General features: G+C 46.6%; 1 protein-coding gene across 2 annotated transcripts in view; it reads right to left on the bottom strand.

The window, feature by feature from the left end:
• The window catches only part of SMAP2 (small ArfGAP2), a 46120-nt gene extending 31833 nt beyond the window's left edge, over nt 1–14287 (bottom strand). Inside the window, exon 1 of one of the 2 annotated variants that reach the window (XM_084816029.1) lies at nt 12917–14287. In XM_084816029.1, coding sequence (XP_084672155.1) covers nt 12917–13019 — 103 coding nt within the window. In that variant the 5' untranslated portion in view covers nt 13020–14287. Of the gene's footprint in view, nt 1–831; nt 942–12916 lie in introns of those variants that run through there. The other variant, XM_084816030.1, reaches the window with a different exon arrangement.
• Nucleotides 14288–20588: the final 6301 nt, after the last annotated feature.

Below are 20588 nucleotides of genomic sequence, written 5' to 3'. Positions count from 1 at the left end.
ACCCTTCAAAAAAAGAAGAGTCAATGGCTATAGTACTGGGCTCAACTGCATGCCAAGCCCCCTTTGAAAGAAACTTTACACAGTCTGCCTCTTAAATCATCAGCATTGCCTTCCACCTCTGACACTGCAAAGTAGTGAAGCTGCACAGCATAACTAAAACAAAAACAAAACGAAAATAGAAAATAGAAACTGTAAGATTCTAGCCTGAACATTCCAAGAGCAGTTATGTATATAATGAAGCCTTAATGAGCTAAGCAGCTAGCTGAAACTTCAGAAGGCAATTCCAAGTCAGAAGCATGGAACATCTGCCCTCCAACCATGCTTTTAGGAGAAAGTCTTAGGCAAGAGCTTATGCAAACAAACATCCTTTCTGCCTTTGTACAATGGCCTTGGTTAGGTAGCCACATACGTTAAGTGATTGCATCAGAGGCATCGAAGGTGGGGCTGGAAACCTATCAGGTACCTCGAAATCTGAAGCTGGCACCCAATAGTTCTGAAATATTTATTTAGGTCTGTGCAGGGCCAGAACCTAGACACTTGGTGCCAACTCATGGGGGGAGGGCGGGAAGTGTTTGTGCCCTGGAATTTAAAATATTCTTCTAGCTTCGCTCATGGGAAGTATTCAGTATCAAAGAGATGAGTAAACGCTATGGTTAAATGCCAAGAACTCTGCGTCATCACAAGGGTAAGGTCTTTACATCTACGTGTCAATGTGCTACCAGAGGGTTGGTTTTCAGAGAGGGACTTGAGGAGAAGTTACCACAACACACTGGGGCAAGGAGGAGGCAGGGGAGGGTGGAAAAGACAAACCGAAGGAGTTATGGGGGCAACCTTAAACTGTTGAGCAGATACAGCAGAAGTTGCAATAATCAGCTGGCGAGGGCTTCACTTTGGGAAGAACCTGCAGCTCTCGTCACCAGTGGTTCTGGATCCACAGGAACCTGTGGGAAAGATAGGGTGTGGATCTGGAAGTAGAGAGGAAGAGTTTGGGAAAGGGGAAGAATCAGATACAGTACATCTGCACAAAGATTCAGAGACTAGAGAGAGAGACATGCTTATGAACACCCATGTCAGTTTCACAAACCATTCTTGGCATCCATAATCTGAAGCGGAGTTAATAAATAAAAATAATAAGGCAGGTTGGCCCTTCAACAACCTGTCTAAAGGCAATCTCCTTGTCTGCATATATACTACTTGTGGTGGCCACTGGTACCCAAGTCCCAGCCTCCATTTTTCTATATTTGCATGTGAACAATGTAAACAAACTAGCCATTCTGAGAAATGCAGCTGCTTCAGAGGACACCCAAATCCGCTTCACATTCATGTGAAATATCACAAGGAAAGTTGGCAGTCAGGAGAGCGGAGTGCTGATCATCCCCATGAGCAACAGAGAAGAATGCTGGGACAAAGTCAATTATGAATGCGTAGAGATAGACAGGGGCTCTGGAGACCAAACATTTGGTAAGGCATCCTAGCTGGGTTAAGATGGCCACCTAAATGGACACACATTGGAGGAAGAGCAGACCTAACCACGAGTGGCAAAATGAGGTTTCTCTTAATAGTCAGTTGTGGGGGGTGTTTTAATAGTTCGTGCAAAGCGTATACCATCCTGCTTAAAAAGAACCAGAACTCTAACACAAATTCTGCAACCTGTATAAATTATGTAAATTAAGCTAATTTGCATGATTTGCCTTGCTCCTGCTGATTGGGAGGGAGGTCACTGAAGGCTAGGTACCAATCACTGGAAGGTTATATTCAGCTGCTACTCTGTCTTCGGAGATTTCACCAGCAATGCTTGTATACTTTCTCACATACTCAGCCATAAGGGCTAGAATCTTGCTTAAAAAACTAAAAAACTCTGGAGATTCACAGAAAATTGAACTGTGCACCCAATACCACATTCTGCACTTTATTCTAAACAGTTGCAAAACTGCATATGCAGCCAGCTCTGCGTTTAAGCAATTTCATTTTGTGTTATTATAACACTTAACCTTTGTGGGTAGGGACCATATGAAATATTTTTTCCAGCCCCAATAAAAAGAAATAATTTCAACAGACACATGCTCCTTCGCAAACTGCACTGAGGTAGCCTGACTCAGCTGTACCATCAGGCACTTGGAACAAAGGACAAACAATTTCAACACTTTGCTATGTAGTCACAGGATGTTAGCGCAACAGGATATTTTGGGGAAGACAAGCCTCCAAGCTACACACGGGAAGCAGGCTTGGTTGGAGGTGGGAGCTATGCTTGTAGTCTGAAAAAGCTGAACAGCCTCTGCCCTTACATCCTCTATCTGCCCCTTGTCCCCCCAACCCTCTCCCACCTTGAATGGAACAAGCTGCCCATGGATCTCTTTCTTTGTTTCTAGTAGCACTGTTTCAAGTTTCAGTCAGATTAAACACACCATTGTTGGTCGCAAAAGGATCATCACTTCCTTACTGCATTCTGAAAACTGTTACATTCCAGAAGACACAGTATGCAGTCCTGTTTAAGTCATCTATTTAGACAACTGACTTAGAAATAAGTGGATTGGGCTGCAACTCAGAACTACATGCCTCAATTTTAGGAACTACGTGCATCAATTTTAGAACAGGACTTGCTTCTAAATAAGCCTGTCTACAATCTGATCATTTCTCATCTCTGCCTTCCTCCTTCCACATAGACAATATTCCTCACAGGCAAGGGCTGTGTCATAACTGATACACAGTTACACAGATACACAGCATCTAGCACACTTGGCATTAAATGTCAGAGCACAGCAGTCGTAGCAGCTCCACAGAAAGACTGTCCACGCAGACTTGAGTTATTGCACAAAGGCGGGGCAGGGTGTGCGTGTTGTTGCTCAAAGGCATGTAATTAGAGAAGGCCGAAAGAACTAGCTTGTGTGTTCACACAAATGCACTCCCTGCAATCAGGATTCAGTCATGTTATGCCCTGATTAATCTTTGTTACTGTATGTGAACCTTCATGCATTTCTCAGCACTGCAGCTTACGTGCCTCCTTCACCGACATCCCAATTCGACAACATACCTTTCCCTATCTTAAGGCTGCTGCGGCAGCATTTCTGGAGCCCAATGCACCAGCTAGAAGGAATCTCAGGGTGAAGCAAAATACACCCCCCCCCCCCGAAGCTGCTTCCCCAGTCTGCACTAGGTCCCCTTTTTCAAGTCAGATCTGCTTGGAAATGGCATACACAACACAAGAACTATGTCTGCCTTTCTACAAGAGCACAGCAGACGATACCCCAAGTTCCATAACCTTCACTACAGTTGCCAAAACATGAACCAGGAACTGGAAATATGCCTCTCAGAAACCTAGGCCCAGTGTAGATATAACTACCAAATCTCTTAATCATGCTTAAGAGTCTCTTCCCCTCTCCAGAATTAATTTCCCCTGGCTTTTACCAGGGTTGAGGGTAGAGATGATGGAGAATTCCACCATGGACTCCGGGGGGGGGGGGGGGGCTGGATTCTTAGAATCTGCCCCCCAGTCCGTGGCGGAACGGACCACCCCACCCCGCGAAGTCCGACCTGGCCAGATCCTACCTGGCACTGCCGCGTCCGGGTGGGTCCATCCACGGTGGTCTTCGGATGCAAATGGCGTCCGGCATAGCAGACGCCATTTGCGTCCCTTTGCCTTACCGTTATAGGCTACGTAAATCTTTACGTAGTCTACCACGGTAAAGAGCAGGGACGCAAATGGTGCCTTCTATGCCATTTGCGTCCCTTTGCCTTACCGTGATAGGCTATGTAAATCTTTACATAGCCTATCACGGTAAGGCAAAGGGATGCAAATGGTGTCCGCTACACCGGACGCCACTTGCATCTGAAGACCGGCCATGGCCAGCAGCTCTGTGGACTTGCCGCGGAGCGGAGGCGGCTCGGGAGGATTCCGGGGGGGAGGATTGGATCACCTCCCCCCCCCGTGGACCCCCAGCAGAGCCAGGAAGGTGGGGTTCGTACACCCCTAGTTGAGGGTAACCAAACTTGAGCATGGTTAGCACTAGCTGGGATTCCCACCTTAACCAGGGTCAAAGCAGATTTGCAAATTGTAGATAGGAAAATCTAGTTAGCATTTATTTATTATTATTTATTTACAACACTTAAATACCACTCCACATCTAGACAGATTCTGGAATAGCGAACAGAACTTAAAACGGTAAGATAAACAAAATATTTTTAAAAATATTATTTTAAAAAACAGAATACCAATAAAACTGTGGCTAGTCAGTCAAGGAAGGCTTCCTGAAATAAAGATGTTTTCAGGAGGTGTCAGAAACAACACACCGTTGGTGCCAGCCTGACCTCCAGTGGCAGGGAGTTCCACAGAAAGGGGCCCACCACACTGAAAGCTCTTCTTCAGGTGGACTCCAATTGGGCCATAGGTCCATGCAGAACTACCAGGAGCATGCTCTCTGAGGACCTCAGTAACTGGGCAGGTTGGTAAGGGCGAAGGCGCTCTTTCGGGCATCCTGGTCCCAAGTTGTTTAAGGCTTTATACACTAGTACCAAAACCTTAAACCCGGCCCGGTAGCAAATAGGCAGCCAGTGCAGTTCCCTCAGCCATGAGGTGCATGCTGAAAAGGAGCAGCTCTTCACAACATTTAGCCATGATTAAGGCTGCTGCAGACTTAACCCTTAGCCATGGTTATGAAATTAAGGGGGCACAGCGACAATTTGTATGCAAAAGGGGAGAAGGCACAAGATACTGTAGCTACCCCAGATCTCACAGTGGAAAGAGATGGGAGTGTCCTCCAGATGTTTTGGACTACAACTCCCAGCATTCCTGACCACTGACCATGCTGATTGGGGAAGAAGGGAGCTGAAGCATCTAGAGAGCACCAGCTTGAGGAAAGCTAAGATAGGCTTTGGTCTGACCCAGCATGGCTCTTCTTATGAGCAGATGGATAAGAATTCAGGTGGTCAGGACAGTGGGGCTTCAATGGCTACATGTCAAGAGGGCTATATATTACCTCCAGGATCAGAGGCCATGTGCCTCTTTATGCCAGTTGCTGGGCAGTACGACCAAGGAAGTGCTATTGTGCTCAGTCCTGCTTGTGAGCTCCCAAGAAGCAGCTAGTTTGCTGGACTGGATAGGCCTTTGGTTTGACCCAGCATGGTTCTTATGTTCTTCACAACCACAGTCTCCAGCCAGGAGCTGGCAACACTATGCCTTTGCTCCAATCTGCCACCTCAATCCTTGCCAAGAGGTTCTAAACTGTCACTCAAAAACCCAAGTCTAAGCAGCAGGAAAGATGTGTTATATTAAAGACAAGGAGAAGGATCCTGAATTTCACAGGCAACGCATTGCTACTATGTATGTTCCTCCAGCAATGAGAACATAAAGAACCTCAAGCAATGAGAATATAAAAAAAAACCTTCCTTGGTAGATCAGCCAAAGAATCATCTAGTCCAACAGCTAGATGCCTCTGGAAAAATTAAACTGACCTGGAATCCCAATGAGACGTAGGCACTGTACTGAGGTTCCCAGGTCCAGGAATTGCCAGCTCTGGACAGGGGATGCTCACCCTGAAAGAACAGGTTCGCAGTTTGGAGGTGCTCCTGGATCCATCACTGTCATTGGAGGCCCAAGTGATCTCTGTGGTAGGAGCACCTACTGCAAGCTTAGGCTGGTATACCAACTACATCTGGACAGGGGCAGGGATAGCCTGGCTGCTGTGATCCACGCACTAGCAACCTTGAGACTGGGTTATTGTAATGTGCTCTGTGTGGGGCTGCCCTTAAGGATGGTTCGGAAGCTGCAGCTAGTGCAGAATGTAATGGCCAGGTTACTGACTGCGGTCCCTTACCAAGCATGTATTATGTCTGTGCTTATGCATTTACATTGCCTGCCAGCTTGATACTGAGCAAGGTTTAAGGTGTTGGTATTAATATACAAAGCCCTATACAACTCAGGACCAGGTTACCTCAAGGAACATCTCCCCCTATAACTATCTCCCAGAGTGCTAAACTCTTCAGGGGGCCCCTATTGCTTGTGCTAAGGCTTTAGGGCAACTAAAATGATCAAGGGGCTGGGGCACCTCCCCTATGAGGTAAGGTTACAACAGCTGGGATTGTTCAGCTTGAAGAAAAGGCGACTGAGGGGAGACACAATAGAGGTGGACAAAATCATGCATGGTGTAAAGAATGTGGATAGGGAGACATTTTTCTCCCTCTCATAATACAAGAATCTAATGGGGTCCTCCCATGAAGGTGGTTGGTAGGAAATTCAGGACAGATAAAAGGAAGTATTTCTTATAGAATCATAGAATAGTAGGGTTGGAAGGGGCCTACAAGGCCACTGAGTCCAACCCTCTGCTCAGTGCAGGAATCCAAGTCTTCACACAGCACATAGTTAAACTATGGAATTCACTACCACAAGATGTAGTGATGGCCACCAATTTGGATGGCTTTAAAAGGGGGCTAGGGAAATTCCTGGAGAAGGCTATCAATAGCTACTAGTTTTGATGGCTATCTGCTACCTCTAGTATCAGTGGCAGTATGCCTATGTACACCAGTTGTTGGGGAACATGGGCAGGAGGGTGCTGTTGCACTCATGTCCTGCTTGTGGGTTTCCCATGGGCAGCTGGTTGGCCACTGTGTGAACAGAATGCTGGACTAGATGGACCCTTGGTCTGATCCAGCATGGCTCTTCTTATGTTCTTACAGATTTCCATTTGGTGGTGACACGGAGACGGGCCTTCTCCATAGTGGGGCCGATCCTGTGGAATGATCTCCCCTCTGAGATGTGTCAGGCCTCAACCCTGATGTGTTTTAGGCATTTATTGGAAATGTATCTGTTTACTTTGGCTTTCCCCCAGCCATGAGCTGTCTTTGTAACATCCTCATGATACGTGTGTGTGCGTGTGTGTTTTCGTGAACTGGTTTGGGATTTGTTTCCAATGAGAAGCTGAATATAAATACTACTAAAAATAAACGGCTTACAAGGAGGGCATGATGAGAAGAGGTACTTTCTCTTGCCTGCCAACAGCATCTGGTGCTCAGAAGTACATGGCGTCTAAATGTGGAAGCTCCATTCAGCTACCCTAGCTAATAGCCTGCTAGGATAGGTTCTAGGGCTAACAGCTAACTAGATCACAAACATTTACTCCACCCTGATCAGGATGAACAGGCCTCATTCTATACTCCTCCTTTAGTAATAATACAGTACTATCCTGCAGAGAGGGGGAAAAAAAAAGATACACTCAGATTACTCAAGCAAGAAAGCTAAAAGAACATGGCAAGGAAAGGCACGTTGCCACCCCTATTCCCCCCCGCCCCAATTCCCAAATGAGGCTCGATAGCTAATCTGGTCTGAGGGAGAAATCCTTCTTGGAACCAAATATGGCACACAAACCAGCACTGAGCATTAGGAAAACCCCATCCCCAAAATCATCCCAAGGGAAATTTAATTCAAGCAAGTACATTGCCATGCACATCTGCAGTCTCCACACTCAATGATCTGGCCTGGAGTCATTTCAACACCATAACAAGGTTCAGGAGACTGTTGCACTGAAGCAAACACACACAACTCCAAGGATAGCTCAGTCTGTCTCAGATTAGTGCAAGCTGCCTCCTTTCCTATGTATCTCTCCTCCCTAAGGCTCTACCCACCCTACTGTTACAGGAGACCTGCACTTATATTTCCCAGTTTGAGGTTCTGCACTTTGGGCAATAAATCTGCTTGTAAAGTTTGCAACCCCACCACTTGGAGTTGGATGGTTAAAATGCAGATGTCTTTCCCACACATGCAAATTTTAAACTCCTCTAATATGTCTATTACTTTTTCAACCCAAAGGTTTCCTATTTTTCTGCACAAGTGTGTCTGCAAAGACATCCCTGAACATTGCAGAGGATTCTGGAGAGCATTTGAGGTCACACACTCAGTCCACATGAGGTATTGGGTAAGCCTCTTTGACCTCATCATTACTCTGCAAAAAAGCAAATAAACTTGCGAATGGATTCCATAATATAGTGGACACTGGTGGCTCTGATGTCGGTGGGACGGTGAATCCACTCTGGGTTTCAGTCAGAACTCTAAAGGAGCTATCCAAGGTGACAAAAGCACCTTGGATAGCTCCTTTAGAGTTCTGACTGAAACCCAGAGTGGATTCACAGTCCCACTGACATCAGAGCCATTAGCCTCCACTGTCATAATGGACACAACTCATAATAAGGAACAAGTGTCCACTATTACTGCCTTGAACATGAAGGATTTGCAGCTGCTGCTAAGCCAACCTATGAAATCAGGAACACCAGGGGTCCCAAATCACACTGCTCTATCAGGGTATCAACCACAATACTTTCCCCTCACACCAAACCTGCTCTCTCCCTACCTCCACTCTTCACCCTTTAGTCTTCTTGCCCATATTTCTTTTTTTACTCCTGCCTTTTAAATATTATTATATTACTCTCAGTTGTGCATTCTTCTGGATACTTTGGTGGTTTGGATTTTAACTGTTGATTGCATGACACATGCTTCATTTTAATGGCATCCTTCAATTTTACATTAATCACAACATCAAAGACAGCTTGCTGCTTTATAGGCTACTCAAAAATTCACATTGGCAGGGCAGGGAGTGGGTATTAAAAAGAGACTTTTGGGACTTTTAGAAAGAGATTCTAGCCAAGTGTCAAAAGGAACAGCCTTGTTTTCTCAGGGAACTGCCACAGAAATATCATCCAATGCTCAATGCCGTAGAGAGGCTAGTGTAGGCTGCTGGAGTCACGGGCTACAAGCACACAGGAAGACATGCAGATGAAGTAAAGACACTCAGAAAGGGGAAGGTGGGGCTGTACTGCAGACAGGCCATCAAAAAACCATAAGAAAGTCTTCAATAATTCTAGTTTCTGTAGTTTCTCTTTGGCAGCATTGCCTTTCTCCAAAAGGAAAAGGTGACCTCCCACAACCTAGCACCGTCCAGATGCGTTGGACTTCAACACCCATCATCCCCAGCCAGCATAGCCATGGAATGATGGGAGTTGCAGTCCAACACATCTGGATGGTGCCAGGTTGGCCGAGACTGCCTTACTGTAATGGGGTGACATAAGAACTCCTATGCACATCACACATAAAATAAAAGCTAAACACTGCGACCAATCTGTCCTGAGCCAGAGAATTCTATCTCACAGAATCCCTGGGCGAGGACAGATTTGTCACAGATGGCACTCCAGATGGGACTGGAAAAAAAAACAAGCAATTGTCCAGTTACTACAGAACCTGTAAAGATGAGGACAGATCTGCCACAACAGAAACACACACAGAGTGCATGCTGGATCAGAACCCAGGTCATGTCTAGTCCAGGCCAGCACTACCTCCAACAATGAACAGCAAAGATCCCTGTGTGAAGATCACAAGCAGAGCAAGATGGAAATCACAGCCAGTTGCTCACCTCAAGCATACCTGATATTCAGAGATACACTGCCTCTGAAGCTGTTTTTTTTTTTAAGCCATTGAAGCCAAGGGCCATCTCCACGTCTCGTGGCAATGAATTCCATATTTTAATTATGTGCTCCTTTGTCAGCCTTCTTGAGCCTACTGTCTATTTCACTGACCAAATTACCTGTGTGTGCGTGCGTGGGCGTGCCCATGCATGAGATAAAGAGAGAGAGAGATGTGTGTGTGTTCTCCTCATTTATTCTGTCTACATGACTGCATAGACCTCTATTACATCCCCCACCAATAGTTGTACCATGTACCAACAACTGCTCTGGAGTCCCACTGTTTTAGTCATCCTAGAACTCACATCTCTATGCAGGGTTATGCAACCTGGTGTTCCACATTAATCCAGAGTAACTGCACCACTCCCGTCCTACTCAATCAAGAACGTAGGCCAATATCTATACTTTGCCCAGATATATGTACTGAAATGTTGGAAGCTGTCCCTCATTAGAGTAGACTGCTCAGGGCTGCCTTTGAAGAGCAATCAGAAACCAGAACACAGCCGTAAGGATGTTTAATGCAGCAGACCACTCAGAGCATACGACTCAGATTTTGAAACAGCTCCACTAGCTTCCAGGCACAACTGCAGATCATCTGAAGGGCTGCTTCTGTGGGCTGGCACATTTACCCTTGCCAAGCCCTTAAGTCCATCTGCAACAACTTCTGTCCCTCCCTCTGGAGCGGAGAACACAGAACCTGAACTTATTCATGAACTGCCGGAGACCAAGACACTCCACGCATATCCCTGTTGCAAGGTCCCTCTTTAGTTTAATTGTAAGCCATTTGGGGAGCTAATTTTGGTTGAAAAGCAGGGTGCAATGTAACAAAAAATACCATTTTTTAACATTATGTTTTTGATTTTTAAAGCTCTAAATTCTCTGGGACCAGGATACCTCAAGGAACACCATCTCTCACTCTGGTCATCTGCAGAGGTTCTGTTCTATGCTGGCTAATATTTTTATTTAATTGTTATATTTAATGTATAGTTATATTTAATTATGATATTAACCTATGTTGTAAGCTGCCTTGTACCCCCTTGTGCTTTTAATTCAGGCTTGTAAAGAACTACCTGTCCAGTACAAATAAATCTCCAGGTGATCAGGGAAACCAGTGGGTGGTTATTTTTTGCTCAAGGCTAACGAATGACCATCATAGCTATGTGTGTGCAGATAGGCCGCTAAATATTTTTGTGGGCTAGAAGCTTTTCTGAGCTTACTTGCAAAACTGCTTGAGCCTCCACAAATGAGTGTCTGGCCAGGTTGTTAAAAGATGTATCCTACATTAAATGATTATGAAGGCCCAGGCAGGGCTTAAAGCAAACATAAGAACATGGGATCCTGCCATTCACTGTGTGTTATATCTGTTTATTTTGTTTTCTATTATTTTGCAAACCACCTTGGGATTTGTTTCAAATGAGAACCAGTATATAAATATTGCTAATAAAAAATAAATAAATAAATGTGGTGACATGACAGGCAGGCTCAATAGTTACATCAAACAAGAATTGCATCCAAGGGGCCAGGAAAGAATGAAGTGGGAACTTGGTTCTTCTGTTCCCTTTCAGGCATGAAATACTACTACAGCGGGAATGGAGGGGATGTACTAGAGTTTGTATGTTCTGCAAGCTTATCTTAAGGCGGCATCAAGGTAAGACTGCAAGACCATCTCTGCTCACCTACAGTACTGCGCGTAGCATAGGGAAATGTCTCTCTCCATTGACCCCGCACCCAGCCAGCCTTGGGCTGAGTTTCAGAAACGGTGGTATGGAAGGCCACTGTTTGAGAAACACATGCCAACACCCCCCCCCCCCCCTACACCTCTCTGCTGGGTTGTTTGGATTCTGGCCTAGAGGTTTTGAAGTCCAAGGTGATGCACATACATAGAAAAGGGCCAAACACACATCATCGCCTCACACAGCAAAGATCCACCAGGAGTTCTTGCTTTCCAGGAAAACTACCCCAGACTTCCAAAATGCATGGATCTTCCTGCTGGAAGCATGGATGGGACTGGCTTAAGTCAAAACATCGCCTGTTTAAAATCATACACAGTAATCTGGAATACAGCTAGCCTTTTACAAATTTTGCATTGCATTTTCAAGATGCCTGCAGTCTCCTAAGTAGTTTGTTGGATATACTTCTAAATTTATAGGCTCCTCCACTGTAATTCTATATTCTTCTATCTACCCTTGAGCTTGAGAGCCTTCAATTCAAGAAAGCAACCAGGAGGCCACCAAGTCCTGCCTTATGGGCAGCTCATCTCCCTTCTGACCAAACCTGCTGACCCACAAGCAGGGAGCTGGTGCCAGCAGGGTGAACACGGCCAGATAGTTCAAGCAAACAGGCCAAGATATGCCAGAGAAGGCCAAAAAAGCTCAATTTTTCAAGCTAGTTTGACTGCGATAGGGAAACATCTTCTCAACCCAATATGGCAATCAGCCAGCTCATGAACGAAATCCTTCCAATGAGTCTTTCAAAAACAGTTTGGGGGATATTTTGAGTCAGCCTTCTTCAGAACTCTGCATATAGACCTTGGAAACCACAGGCATCTAGAAGGGGAAAAAGCTGGGGCTGCTTTACCAATATCCTTGTTTGTTATTCTTCTAGATATGAAGTTCTCAAACTTCTCTGCAACCATGAGAGCTAGAAACGTGTGGAATTTAAGAACAGAAAGCTGGAACACTTCCAGAAAGCTGGAAGATGTTTAGCAAGAGCCTTGGACAACACAGAGCTAGGCTCCAGATGGCATACATTCCCCATGTCTCACATTTTTGTGAATTACACACACACACACACACACACACACACACAGAAGTTCACCTTTCGCTTCTCTCTTCTGAAGCTGCCTTGCCATAAGAACTGTCCTTATCAGCATGAGAACAGAATTAATTCCTAACCCGCCTTCTCTAGCTACAGCACTTATAATACAGTCTGTGTTGTCAATTTGCCCAGTTGATGCCATTACGTAACAAACTGCATATTGCACCCCCTTAATTATGTGTGGGTTTCCTCCCTCCCTACAAAAATACCAACGAGTCAGCAACATTCCTTCCCCCACCCCAATTTATTTATCCAGTATGAGGGAGCATTTTGACACCTGTTTGCTTTTCATCCCTTCCCCAACTCAAGAGGCACAACCACACATATATATATTCTGACAAAGAAACCTGCAGTACATGCAGCTGCATCCTGTACCACACACAGTTAATGAAGACAATCTGAAATTCACAGCAATTGCTGCCTGAGGCAACATGTTTTAGTAATTTAAAAAAGCTTACATGTGTGTGTATATCTGTATTATTTATTACCACAAGCAAGAATCAGCCACTAGGACATAAGCATCATCCAGCCAGCAGTAGCAGAATCGTATCACGTCTTTCTACCCTTTCACCACTCCACCTCCTTCTGTAGGACGACTAAATTCAGAGCATCGTTTCCCTTCCAAACCCACAATACATTCACAGGTACCGCATATTACCTTTAGCCTGACAGTCTGCACAGTATTTGTTCTCCTCTTCTAGCAGCAGATTGGCAAGGACAGCCTGATACCTGTCCACATCCCGGACCGATTTGCCTGTCATTGCGGGTAAGAGATGGCTTCGTAGGAGTGTAAAGAAGGTTTTGTTTAAGGGAGAGATGCCCTTTCCTTCCCTAGTTCTCTATAGCAGGGGCTTTCCCTTCTGATAAAAAGTGCACCCCACCCCAAAGTTTAGTTTACAGTCCTCGACATAACCAAGACCCTGCCCTAGAGAGAGATAACCGCCTCTTAGCTCCCAACAATGCTTCCTCTCTTCCTCCTTGCCAAAGCGGCCTTTTGCAACATCGGGCGAGGCAACCCCCACCCCAACGGTCACACAGTTTTTAACACCTCCACAGACCCTCCCCTTGAAGTCATACCCCGGAAACACACTCACATACAAAACACTACGGAAGGGTTGCTCCCCAAGCCTCTCTGCAGCGCCTTTCCAGTTACAGCACCCCCTCCGAAGGCTCCGGCTAGCTCAGACTACCCCTTCCCCACCAAAACAAAACCATGAGCTTCTCCAAGCTGCCAACTCCACCGCCACCTCAGCCTACAATTCGTGAGCGCCCGGGCTCCCCCACCCTGTGGGTACCCCAGAACCAGGCGCTCCAAAACCCAGGTCTCTAGAGGAAACCAAGCACCTCCAGGCAGAGAACGCCCGGAGACAAAGCAAGCCCAACCAGGGTGGTGGTCCTCAGTCACCCCAAACTAGTCGAGCACACTCAACAAGGCCCAGCACCCCCTCCTCTTAAAAGGAATCGCCTTCCCTAACACACAGGCTCAGGAAGAGGGACCCTACCCCTCCAGGATCCCCTCACTCTGGGTGACCCCACCCACACCCCCACCGCGACTGGGGAGAGGGGCTTCCTTCCTGGAAGCCAGAGCCTCCCCTTGGGAGGAAGGAAAAAAGGTCCCTGCCGCTGAAATGCTTCCCCTAAAGCGCCAGCACTACAGCAGCCCCCCACCCCTAACTACTACTTCTAAGGCAGTGGCCGCCCCCTCCTCAAAAGCTGCCTCCCCCCCCCACCCCACGACACAGACACACACAGAAAGCCCTCCTGCCCCTCTAAGGGAGAGTGGGGGAGAAAGCGGGGAGGCAGGAGGGCTCCAGCTCCCTGAGGCGGCGGGCAGGGGGCGAAGGAGGGCGGGAGGGAGGGAAGAGCGTGCGAGCCTGCGTGCGCGTGCCCGCCCGCGTCTCCAGGCAGCGACTGACTGCGTCTCCTGCGGCTGCCTGGGGGCGCGCGCGCAACCGCGGGCTATTTCCGGCTCCTGGAGGGAGGGAGGCGGGGCTGTCAGGAAAGCCACGCCCCCACCCGCTTCTTGGGCTTGCTGCGTGCGGCGTTGTTTTTTTTTAACCGCTCCGCCTCCGTTGATTCGAGGAGGTGGAGGAGGCTGCGGCTGTAAAGGCTTTCGCCGCGAGGGGAGCCAATCAAAGGCGGGGAGGAGGAGGGGGAGGAGGAGGAGCAGGGGCGGGGCGGGGGCTGAATGGATGGATGGATGGATGGGCGGGCGGATGAATGAGCGAGCGAACGGATGAATGAGGGGGAGAGCCGAAGGGGATGATGAATGGGGTGTGCGTGCGTGTGCGCTGCGGGAGAAGGCGTCAACCAGAAGAAGGGGGGAAATCCAAAATCCATATTAGTATAACAGCTTTATTGGGCCAACCTAAAGATCACCAGAAGTACGCAAGCTTTCGAAAACTCCAGGTCTCTTCGTCAAACAAGACGTTACAAAAAAAAAAAACGTGGGGTGGGGGGATGGGGGATGAGGTTTGTTTTTTTTTAAATGACTCGATGGTGAAGTCACAGTGGGTGGGTTTGCACGATCTTGGAGAAAGAAAAATAAGAACATAAGAAGAGCCATGCTGGTTCGGACCAAGGGTCCATCTAGACCAGCATTCTGTTCGGGCAGTGGCCAACCAGCTGTTGACCAGGAACCCACAAGCAGGACACAAGCATAACAGCACCCTCCCACCCTTGCTCCCCAGCATCCACAGGCATAGGTGTCCTGTGTATATATATATATATATAGGCATAAGTGTCCACAGGCATCCAGCCGGATACTGGATGTAGCATATAGCCATCAGGTCAGGACTAGTAGCCATTGATTGCCTTCTCCAGGAATTTGTTTAACCCCCTATTAAAGCCATCCAAACTGGTGGCCATCACTTGGTCTTGTGATAGCGAATTCCACAGTTTGACTTACGTGCTGTGTGAAGATTTATTTTTATCTGTCCCAAATCTCACACTGTCCCAATGTGGGCAATTAGGCAAATCCGGCCAGCACACACATGGCAGCTGCAACAAGCCACAAGTGGCTCGTTTCAGCTGCCACGATTGTGTGAACCAGGGCAATGTGACTGGGTTCACACAACATGCTAACTCACACCTTCGACACGATCTCTACCTCTCACCTGAGGGCTAGAAAACAGTTGAACAATATCGTATTTTTAAGGGTGTAATCTTTTGTAAACTGCCCAGAGAACTGTGGCTATTGGGCAGTATAGAAATGCAATAAATAAATAAAGTACCTGCTGCTGCTTGCTCCCTTCCAGTCTTAAATGGTTGTGTTCTGGTCTCAATAGGAGAGCAACTGAGAGGGATGGAGCCCACTAAGCTGCTGACAATAGTTTTGGAAAAAGCAAGGAATACTATTGGTTGAGGGCATCAGTAAGAAATGCCCCTCTATTAAACAAAACGCTGTGTTGTGCTTGTCTGAATGCAACCAAGCCCTGTGAAAAGGGGGGCAAAGGCAAAGTGAACTTCATGAACCCCTTCCTGCCTCTGAGTCTATTTGTTTTGTTTTATTTTGTGGTGCACATGTTGTGGAGGGAACTAGGCAAGCAACAGAAAGAAACACATAGGACAAGAAATGCACACTGGAATAGATGAGATACAGTGAGTACTGTGCAAGAAATTTGTATATGATTGTGGGGGTCTGGGCACAGGAGAGAGTTGGGGTGTGTGGAAGAAAACCACCCCCTGCTTGTAGTAAGAAAACCGCCCCTGGATTACCTTGTGGAAAACAATCACATTGTGGATCACATTCTGGATCACATTGTGGAGAACCACTTATTAAGAAAACTGCCCCTTGCTTGTAGTAAGAAACCGCCCCTGGATCACATTGTTGATTCTTTGATTTTATCTGTGCAGTCTGGGCTTATTTTTTAATCATTATTATTAACATTTATATAATGCCTTATATGCTAAAAAGCCATTGAGTTAGTATACAACAATGTAATCAATAAAACCTTGAAACAATGAAAAGAACATCAATATTAGTTAAAAAGCATTAAAACTACACATTCTACACACATCATAGAATCATACAATCATAGAATAGTAAGGTTGGAAGGGGCCTACAAGGCCATCGAGTCCAACCCCCTGCTCAATGCAGGAATCCAAGTCACAGCATCCCTGACAGATGGCTGTCCAGCCTCATCTTGAATGCCTCCAGTGTGGGAGAGCCCACCGCCTCCCTAGGGAATTGGTTCCATTGTCGTATTGTACTAACAGTCAGGAAGTTTCTCCTGATGTTCAGCCGGAATCTGGCTTCCTGTCACTTGAGCCATTATTCCGTGTCCTGCATTCTGGGATGATTGAGAAGAGATCCTGGCCTCCCTCTCTGTGACAACCTTTCAAGTACTTGAAGAGTGCTATCCTACTCCCCTCAGTCTTCTCTTCTCAAAGCTAAGCATGCCCAGTTCTTTCAGTCTTTCTTCATAGGGCTTTGTTTCCAGTCCCCTGATCATCTTTGTTGCCCTCCTCTGAACCCTCTCCAGCTTGTCTGCATCCTTCGTAAAGTGTGGTGCCCAGAACTGGACACGGTTCTCCAGATGAGGCCTAACCAGTGCTGAGTAGAGGGGAACTAGTACGTCCTGGGATTTGGAAGCTATGCTTCTATGAATGCAGCCCAAGAGAGCATTTGCCTTTTTTGCAGCCACATCACATTGTTGGCTCATATTCAGCTTGTGATCTACAACAACTCCGAGATCCTTCTCGCTTGTAGTGTTGTTGAGTCAAGTATCCCCCATCTTGTAACTGTGCATTTGGTTTCTTTTTCCGAGATGCAGAACTTGGCATGTATCCCTATTAAATTTCATTCGGTTATTTTCTGCCCAGCGCTCCAGTCTGTCCAGATCACTTTGAATTTTGTTTCTGTCTTCCAAGGTATTAGCTATCCTGCCCAATTTTGTGTCATCTGCAAATCTGATCATCATTCCCTGTACCTCCTCCTCCAAATCATTAATAAAAATGTTGAAGAGCACTGGGCCCAGGACTGAGCCCTGCAGTACCCTGCTCGTTACCTCTCCCCAGTTTGAGAAGATCCCATTGATCAGCACGCTTTGAGTCCAATTCTGTAGCCAACTGTGGATCCACCTGAGAGTTGTTTCATCTAGTCCACTTTGAGCCAGTTTGCTCATCGGGATATCATGCGGCACTTTGTCAAAAGCTTTGCTGACGTTGAGGTATATGATGTCCACAGTAAGCCCACAGTCCACCAGGGTAACCTCCCTTGATCAAAAGATGAGATCATATTCGTCTGGCAGGATTTGTTCTTGACAAATCCACGTTGGCTTCGAGTAATCACTGCATTGTTTTCAAGGTGCTTCCAGGTGGATTGCTTTATCATCTGCTCCAGAATTTTCCCAGGGATTGATGTCAGACTGACTGGTCTGTAGTTCCCAGGTTCCTCCTTTTTACCCTTTTTAAAGATAGGGACAACATTAGCCCTCCTCCAGTCATCTGGCACTTCACCTGCCCTCCAGGATTTCTCAAAGAGAATAGACAGTGGTTCTGAGAGTTCTTCTGCCAATTCCTTTATTCCTCTGGGATGCAGTTCATCTGGCCCTGGAGATTTGAACTCATTCAAAGTAATTAGGTGTTCCTTGACCATATGCCTATCGATCTCAAGCTGCAATCTTGCCCCTTCAGCCTGTACTTTGCCTTTGCCAGGGGGTTCATAGACCCTCTTTTGGGAGAAGACTGAGCCAAAGTAGGAATTGAACACTTCTGCCTTTTCTTTGTCATCTGTTAGCATTTTGCCATCCTTATTTAATAGCTGAACCACCATTTCTTTTTGATTTTGTCTGCAGACATATTAACATGCTATACTCCCTGCATGGACATCACAGGTGGGGGCAGGTGTGTTTTGACTACCCACTATGCATATTGACCAGATCCAGGACAAGTTGTTTGCCCATGGATTGGAACTAAATATGACAAAGAATGTGAGCTGCTGCCCTGTGATGAAATCCCCCCTCCCATCCTGTGTAGTACAGAAATGAATGACATGAAATCATGCTGTATGTTTTCTTTTCCACCCCCACCCCCTAATCCATGGCAGTTCACGATGTGGATCAAAGGTGGGAAAACACATGATGACGTCACGTTGCATGTTTCCGTTGCTAGACGTTGCAACAAAGAAATGGACTGGGAGGCCCTCAATGCAGGGTTGTTGTTTGTAGTGGCAGCCCCATTGACTTTGTCACATCTGGATCTGCCGGTTGTTACTGTCTTTCTTAAACCTTTGGAAGGCTTTCTGACATAAATCAAAAGCACTGACAAAATACCTTGATTGTTCTGTGGCTAGATCTCTTTCTATCCCTGGAGTCTCTTAGATCTCTTTCTATCCCTGGAGTCTCTTAGATCTCTTTCCATCCCTGGATTCTAATCTTTCTTTAAATAGCTCAGCCTTTAAAAGAAGCTGGATCTATGCCACTTTCTCCCGGTGATTGCTGTTGCCTGGTTTTCACCAAAGGAAAGGCATGGCTTTAACTGGATTATTCTTTCAAGATATGTCTTAAGAGGATTCAAAGAGGACTTGCTTGCTTGGACTCCAAAGCCTATCAGTGAACTGTGATCCGGGCTAGAGAGCTGGAAGAGCGGGCAGTGCAGGTGGGTGAAGGGTAGGTCTGAACACTACCCTCTGGGCTGATGGGATGGAAGATGGCTGGCGTATGTATGAGGCCTTCTTTTATTTAAGCGTATATCCTGCCCTACCAGAGCGAAGTGGAAACATGGAGTTCCTTTTCACAAAACATCTAATGTCCCTCAAAAAGGGGCCTCCCATTTCTGCAATCTTGCAAGGGCACCCAAACAGAGGGGAAAATGCTCCAGATGTTGCTGCGGACAGTCTCTGCTTTCTAGTAACTGTTCCTGGCAATGCAGTGTCCATATTTTGTCCATGCATTTGCTTTTATTTCCCTCCTCCAGATCTCAGGGAGTAAAATCTCTCAGGGTTGGGCAGGAGAACACATCTTGATCTGAGTGCACGTGGAAGTTGCAGAGGTTGATACTTGAAGGGACACCGAGATATCAAGCAGTACCCAGTGGGCTGTTTCACATGCTGCAGCAGCTGAGGTATATTCTGAATTGCCAAAAACATATTATAGGACAATTCAGTCTTTGTTTGTTTTCTTTAACCCAAAGTCTGTCAATAACGAAAGGGTCAAACTCCCTCTTAGTTTTTAAATAGTGCAAAACAGGATGTTGCAGACTGATGAATCCAGCACGCAACAAGCAAAGTAGAGCTTCGAGCTCTGTGTAGTGATTGGGGAGGGTGGGGGCACTTTGGCAATACTATGAGAAAAGGGATTTGAACAAGATGGACCCTATTTTCATCTCTCAAGCATTGGAGGGTATGCAACTGCCACTTTAAAAGAAGCCACCCACAGGCACAGCTCTATGTGTAGCCCAGTTTTTCTGGGCTACACATAGCCCAGCTGGATTGCGCTGCATATTGCACTGTAGAGCATTTCTGTTGCAGTGGCTGTTCAGAGGTAGTGCAGTGTAGTGGTTAGACTACTACTGTAAGCATGCGGGCTGGGGCTGTCTTATTTTATTGATTATTTCTAACTGCTCCAGGAGCCCTTTTTTCTGTGTAATCACAACTCTCCACAGCATCCAAAATCTCTTGCTTGAAGTGATTGCCTCACTCTAGGGCAGGGGTAGGCAACTTCAGAGAGTCCAGGGGCCAATTTCCATCCCAGAACCCACCAGGCGCTGTACCCCCACCCATCACTACTGTCGAATTGCAGCCCTGGGGAGCGCAATTCTGCATTAAAACAAGATGCACACTCCCCTCCTCCCCGTGCCTTGTCGTAAAGGGAAGGTGCAGCTTTATTTCTCATATGGGTGCAGCCTGCTTGTTGCTCACCCCTGTTCCATGCCTATCTCTGAATTTTTTTTGTGGCTCTGCGTATATCCATATCACAGACTCGATAGCAATTTGCTTTCTGGAGAGAATCCTGTGAGTTGCTAATCTGAAGGCTGGGGGAGTGGGGGAGCAGATATCTCTTTCAAGTGCACGTGTGTGTACAAGAAAGGGAGGGAATAAAGGGAGGTTGGTTAGGGGCGGCATCAGGCTGAGACAGAGAGCTTCCAAGGCAGAGAAGTTCTGCCCATTGTGTAAAGCTGTAACCCATCCCAAGTCCATGGTTAGGAGGCTATAGGGTTGTGCTGAACATTCATTGGTCCCCCCCCCCCGCTTTTTTTAAACAGCAAAACATGATATTTCAGGGCCTTGATGATTTTGCTGAAAAAGCAGCACTCCTGAGGAGGGAGTGGGGATAATTTTTCATTTCGCAATCATGATCCCACCCCTGCTCTTCCCCAGAGAGGAGTAG

Source organism: Heloderma suspectum, chromosome 10 (genome assembly GCF_057233095.1).
Source record: "Heloderma suspectum isolate Gila_16-S chromosome 10, 16-S_ref, whole genome shotgun sequence".
NCBI lineage: Eukaryota > Metazoa > Chordata > Lepidosauria > Squamata > Helodermatidae > Heloderma > Heloderma suspectum.
Note: the sequence above shows the minus strand (reverse complement) of the source record. Positions and strands in the feature narration are given on the sequence as shown.